The 6,815-nt window shown below is 29.4% G+C and overlaps 1 protein-coding gene across 1 annotated transcript; it reads right to left on the bottom strand.

Moving 5' to 3' along the window:
- Nucleotides 1-5,274: 5,274 nt before the first annotated feature.
- On the bottom strand, nucleotides 5,275-6,297 carry LOC142608671 (uncharacterized). Its single transcript, XM_075780367.1, has one exon. It carries the CDS (start codon nucleotides 6,295-6,297, stop codon nucleotides 5,275-5,277), a length of 1,023 nt encoding a protein of 340 aa, XP_075636482.1.
- Nucleotides 6,298-6,815: the final 518 nt, after the last annotated feature.

The following is a 6,815-nucleotide window of genomic DNA, read 5'->3' as shown; positions in this document are numbered from 1 at the left end:
CATTCTAATTGAGAACTCACAATCACAATATTTGTCTTGGTGGGTTTAACTAGTTACAAATTTGAATGATATTGGATTTTTTTATTACTTTTATTTTGTTTTTCAATATGCTTTGTGTTGAATTATTTGTTCACTTGTTTGATCTAGTCTTATTTTTGTTTGGTTTAATAATTGTTATTAATTAAGCTCTTTTTTAGGGGTTAAGCATTATGATTAGGAGGCCATTATTTTTTTGTAATTTTACATTCATATGTTCATAACAAATTTTATATGATAAGTTTCTAGTGGGTGTAAAAGAGATGTTAGTGTTGGACCTAAATTAAAATCAGCAACAACTTGTCGCATAAGTTTTGTTGTGAATGTTGTAGATGTAATATTATATTCATTATTCTTATTTTTATTAAACCCAAATTCTTGTGATTATTAAGTTAGGGCATTCAAAATATTTTTAGGATGGTGAAAATATGCTATTTTAGTGTGTGTGTGTGTGTGTGTTTAAATAAATAAATATGTATGTGTGTGTGTGTGTGTGTGTGTGTGTGTGTGTGTGTGTGTGTGTGTATTTATATTGGGTTCAAGTTATACTTAGTGTAACTCTAAGTAATGTTACACTACTCAATATATTTTAATTTGATACGAATTTTGACAAATTCACTGTTAAATTACATTAATTTCTATATTTTTCATGTTTGCAAATTTTCATAGTGATCAAAGATTAATGGTGTCATTAATTAATTAATTAAATTTAAGTTTTTGTAGTTTAAAATAATGCATAAAATATAAGTTTATAGATCAAATGGTAAATTACTTCTGAAAATTGGCATTCATATTAAGAACATATTGAACATGTTATTCAATGATTGGGTTTAAGTTATTCTTAGTGTAACTTTAAGTAATGTTACACCGTCCAATAACTAGTTAATGAATTTATATTTTGAAAATTCCACCGTTGGATTACATGTTCTATTTAAACTACAAAAACTTGAATTTATACAATTGATAGATGACATGACTATTGATATTTGATTATCTTGAAATTTTGCAAGTATGGAGAATATACAAAGATAATATAATTTAGCGGTCTATTTGTCAAAATTCACTTACAATTAAAAAATATTTATAGGTGTAATCCAGCCCATATATATTCAAATTTTTGTAAGTTAGGGTGTTGCTGTGTACACTTGACTTTAGCTTGAAAAATGTGAAAGAAAATCTAGCCAAAATTGGCATTTTTGCCTTTTTTTTATATAAAAATTTTTAAAACATTTTTAGTGCTTCTCACTCTTTAAGCCTAAATCCATAGAAAAACCAACAGACCAGGCAAGCTCCTTGTGAGCTAATATGAAGTATTATTAAATTTATATTAGATTTACATCATTGATAGTTTCTAGACTTCCAATCACCTACCAAAGACATTGTAACTGAATTGACACCTCTTTATGCACAAAGTGTTTGAGGGGGAAAGGGTTTGACCCGCGATTTGTAATAAAAAGGCTTCCAATTGCCTCTATCTTAATGTATTAAATATTTCTAGATTTGTTTTCATTGCTAAATTATCTTTCGATTTAAGAATAATACATTTGTATAGGAATTTACTATTTATAAATTTATTTTAAAAGTTATTTTTATTTAATCAAAATAATTTCTACTTGAGGGATTATTATACAATATTTATTCATGCTGATTTATGCTATACTATTTTTTATTAACCTTATAATATCTTGAAAATTTATTTGAAAGTTTGTTTCAATTTTTTAGATATTTTAGTAAATTCTGCTAATGTTTATAAATTTAATACCTTTATTTTATTTTAATTAATTATTAAATTAATTATGACATTATCACAGTTCGACTTTGGACGAACCTCTGTCGAATTTTAAAAACTTTAAACCTCTCATTTTATCGGTTCTTTGAACGGTCTAGGAATGAGAACCATGCCTTTTATTATATTTAGTAGTTAGAACAACACTAGCTGATGCTTTTCTTCAAGTTAGTCTTCACCCACTAAGCTTCTTCAACAGAGAAAAGATTGTAGGGTATTTCTCATGTGAGTTGTTAACTTCTTATTACACTATCTATCGGATTCATCCATCCATGCTTATGAATCGTTAAGCTTTTTGCTAGAATTTGCTCGTTCCATATTCGTGTTATGATGTTTGAAAGACAACTAATTGAGATGGCCCTAAATTTAATGATTCAAGAGTAAAGCCCTACCGAATGAGCTTACTTCTTTGTAGGGTTTTACTTGGGGTCAACTGGGAGCATTAATTTATTTGAGAACTAAGTCAAGGAATTTTACTGATCAAGAAACTAAAGAAAATCATGGGTTAGAAAAGAAATTATATATTCAGGAACATCTTCTAACCAAACTTGATATTCCTTGAAGGACTTTACCTTTCTGGCACGAGCATGGGTAACCAGGTTGTTGCCATTGCATTTCATAGGGCTAAAACTAGCATAGCGAGGGGATGAAGTCAACTTTTTGCGATTGCTTGTTGTAACTCCCAAAAAAAAAAAAAAAAACCCCAAACATCTTTTTTTTTTTAATCCTGTCTGTTGAAGAAATTACGATTGTCTTAAATTATCAATTCAAGGAGAGATGGAAATTATAATGTAATTTTGGATTGATTGAAGGGGAATATTTCATCAGTAGTAGATGTGGCCAACGGGTCAAGTAGAGTCAATTGATTCAAATAAAACAATAGGTCATTTTAAGCTTGTTAAAAACGGGTTAAGACAATTGAGTTTTAAGTCTAGTCAATGGAATAACATAACAGTTTTATTTCATTAACTAATAATCATAACAAATCATTCATTCACCAAACATAACCAATTAATCGTGCAATGAACAACTAATAAACTAATACTTGCATAAAAATAAAAAGTAGAAATTTTGATAAAATTAGAAAAAAAAAATTGGACTATTAATTATCTTGGAGGGGTATTATTAAAAAACAAAAAAATCTCAAATATTGGTCAATGAGTAGTAAAAGAAAAAATTGGACTATTAATTATCTTGGAGGAGTATTAATTAAGCCCCAAAATTTAGGTAATACATAAAAATTTCTATCTCAATATTCTATCTTTCACGGTTAGAAATTCAAACACTTGTATTCTTGTCTAATCTTTGATTGTGTATTTCAGTATACTATACACTAGTCACTATCCCATGCAATGTACCAGATAGTTAGCAAAATGCATTATTAAGATCAAGTTTTCAAATCAAAGAATCTCTTAGATTACTATAATTTTGTGAAATCATTTGAATGCAATGAATTTTTTTTTTTTATTAATATTGATAAGACTAATCCCTAAAACTATGTCGATTTTACACTCATAATTTAATTTAGGAAAATGACTAAAATGAAATTTTCAAATACCCAAAAATCATAGTGGCATTTCATGCATTAAATCATTCATTGCATATCATAAAAATGATCTTGAGATTCTAACTGTTGCGACGATATGCCTAATTCCCAACTTGGATCGTCGGAATGAAAGATATCATAAGATCAAGTTTTCACGGTCTGTATGCATTGTATGAGGGTGAAGCTAATCACGTGTGATTAAATAAAATTAATTTTGATTGGTCAAACAATTAAAATTAATTAAATAATTTATGTGATTGGCTGTTGGTTTTTATCGGAAATAAGCTTGGTTGCATAAGAATAAAATAAATAATCAAATAACAAGGGAATTGTTGATAATTAAGTCTTTTTAGACCGAGTCTTGGCTGCTCATTGTTATCACTGTTTTCAGACTCGGACCGGACTGAGAGGTCGGATTATGAAAATCGGAAACCGGAATGAAAACTAGTTTTTTAAGTATAAAGAACCAGATTTTTTGTTAATTTTGTGCACCCCTAAAACCAAGGTTGGATTGTACGAACCGACGGCAAGAACTGTGCGGTCCAACCCCTTAGCAATTTTTATTTATTTATTTTTTGTAAAAACAACTTAACACAATTTTATTCTATTTAATTAAATTATTATTCTTTTACAAGGAATTAAAAAAATATATAATTAAAATCCTTCAAAGATATTCAACTTTACTTCAAAAATTCATCATAAATTTTAATGTTTTCATGGTTATTATTTTATTTTATTAACTTTCTTATTTAATTATTAAATATATGCTTGAAAATTATCAAATTTCACTCATATATATAGATATATTAGTCAATTTTGCTAGTTTTATCAATTTAATATATATATATATATATATTTAGGATTTAATTAATAATTAAATTAATTATGATATCATCACGGTTTGACCTCAATTTAACCTTAAAAACCTTGAATCTCTTACTTTTACGGTTCAATGAATGGTTCGGGTTTCAAAACCATGATTGTCATTAGTCTCAGCATCAAGCCAGGCCGCACGTGGAAAGCCTCAGGCTGGAACTTCAAATATCATGGAGGTCCCAGTTGAATAACATTGAGGTGAAGGAACAAGAACAAAAATAGTACAAATCATTCTATTTCATGTAATATTCTCACTCAATTCATTGCTTGCTTTCCCACTGTGGAAAGGTTGACACTTGTAAACGATGTGATGGAAAAAGGTCATCATTCTAACACAAATTACATTGTTTTTCAGTTAAATTGATTCATAGTGTGGAAAACTTAGAGAACAAAATTGTAAAATTGTACAAATTGTATTATCATCTTCTTCGGCTTTCATTTGTTGTTGAGTTTTATTCAAAATAGCAAGAATTCTCACTTCTTAAGTTGAAACTTGTAGATTTTTCAATATTTTTAGAATTGAAAGTAACAATTGGTTTACATTAGACAGTGAAGAAATTTATGTTCACAATTGTCCTTTTGCTTTACAAATGTTGACACCAAATAATAAAGCACTATTTTTAAGAGGGGCGGTTGGCAGGGAGAGAAACAAATCAAATCTACAAAGAAAAAAAATAGTCAAACACTGAAATTAGAATGTGAAATCAAGATGGCCTAATTTTGGTTGTTAACAAAAGATTTGATTGCTTCTGTTAGATCAGACTATCAAACATTAGATCACAAATGTAAAATAAAACTTGGACGATGCTTAATATCAACACCATCTAGTCTATAAGGAAGTCAACTAATGGTCAAACAACTTTGATTATATAGTATTTATAGATAGATTAACAAATAGTGAATGAGACCAAATTGTATATCGTGTACGATAAATTAACAAATACTGATAAAGATAACAATACTTCCATCTTCAATAACCAAAAGAAACGATAATAAAAAATAGTGAAACTACCAAAGTATAGCATTGATCTTATGACTTTGTTATAGGAATTAAAACCCAATCCAGTCGTGACATAAATTTGCTTACAGTGGGACAAGGTAAAGACTTCGAAATACTATTATTTTCTAGGTCAAAAACATAATAGAATCTATCAAAAGGCTTTGTAAAATAGATTGAATTCTGCTTAACTCCTTCTGCTGCAAAACAAGATATGGCCTTATGCTCCAAACCACGATCTTGTGAAAGAAAAAGGGTCCACCCTCCTATGTTGTTCACTTCCTCCCATGCTTGTCTTAAAAAATTCATTCGTAAAATGATGAAGCCAAGAATCATCTTAGCATCCCATCCACCTCTCATCTTATGAATATATAAGAGCTCACCACCAGATTCAATAAGATAGTCATTAGTTGTGGGTATTTCTGGAGGTGATGGTTCAGGGAAGCCCTCCCTTGTAATTCTCGTAAAATGAAGATTTGAACCCACAAATTCAGCAGTAAACAATACAGAAACAGAAACAAGATCTATTCTTGAAAAGCTTGTCAAAAAGTAAACCTTCCCTCTAAACATTGTTGCAGCAGATATGAACATTGCTCCAAATTCATATTCTTGCTCTTCCAAATCAAATTCAAACTCTTGTGCACTAAATTCCTCATCACCGGGTTGGCAGAAATAAAATTTACATGGCGAACGATCAATGATCATTACGTAACAATCTTGGTTGGATTCACTTGTTGGTGGGGATAGAATGCAAACATCTGAATACGTAAAGGATTCCAACCTTGGGAGCTGCACCACCTCCATCGAAAGAAGGTTCAAAAGAGAAAGATCCTTTGAATCAAGATCATTTAACAACAGCCATTCGTTGGTGCTAGTGCATATCATCTTATTGTGCATCTCAGGAATTGTTATTGAGTAATATTTATCCTTTGATATGTTGAAAATTTTTTGCCTTTCTAGATGTTTGCCATCACGAATTACAAGCCAAGGATAAGATTGAGGGATGATAGAAGGATGAGATTGCGTATACTGTTCCCTTTTAATTGTAGATTCCATTTCCAAGTCACTGTGTGAAAAGAAGAAAAAAGAAAAGCGTTAACCGTTAAGCAGTTTTTAAAATCACAAAACGAAAAACACGAGGCCAATGAAAATAAATTCAAAATTTTAGTTGAAATAAGAGCTTAATTGGTATAGAAATTCTTATTAAAATTATTCTACATTCAAGAAATTTTCTATAAATGTCACTGTTAAGTGTTAACCACCTAATGCACGGACACCTTTCAACTCAAATTAAAAGGTTGAATTGGGAAGCTCGATATTCTTCTTAAAAATACGAGTAAGGATATGATTGTTATTTTAATGGTATATTAGCGTAAAAGGAACGCTCTCTCCATATATTGTATATCTCTGTCTTTCCCTCGTCATTATACCAACAATTCTTTTTCTCAAAAAAATTGTTATCATGCATAATAAGCTAAAAATAATCAAAGAATATCTCTGTCTTTCCCACGTCATTAATAGAGTTATCTCACAATCACTGATCGATGTACTTTTTTTTTCTTGGAATCAAAAGT

The sequence above is a fragment of the Castanea sativa genome, chromosome 9, assembly GCF_040712315.1.
Source record: "Castanea sativa cultivar Marrone di Chiusa Pesio chromosome 9, ASM4071231v1".
Taxonomy (NCBI): domain Eukaryota; kingdom Viridiplantae; phylum Streptophyta; class Magnoliopsida; order Fagales; family Fagaceae; genus Castanea; species Castanea sativa.
Note: the sequence above shows the minus strand (reverse complement) of the source record. Positions and strands in the feature narration are given on the sequence as shown.

What these genes read in the sequence shown, in the direction of transcription:
- LOC142608671 (XM_075780367.1), bottom strand. Translation starts at nt 6,297, where the DNA reads ATGGAATCTACAATTAAAAGGGAACAGTATACGCAATCTCATCCTTCT.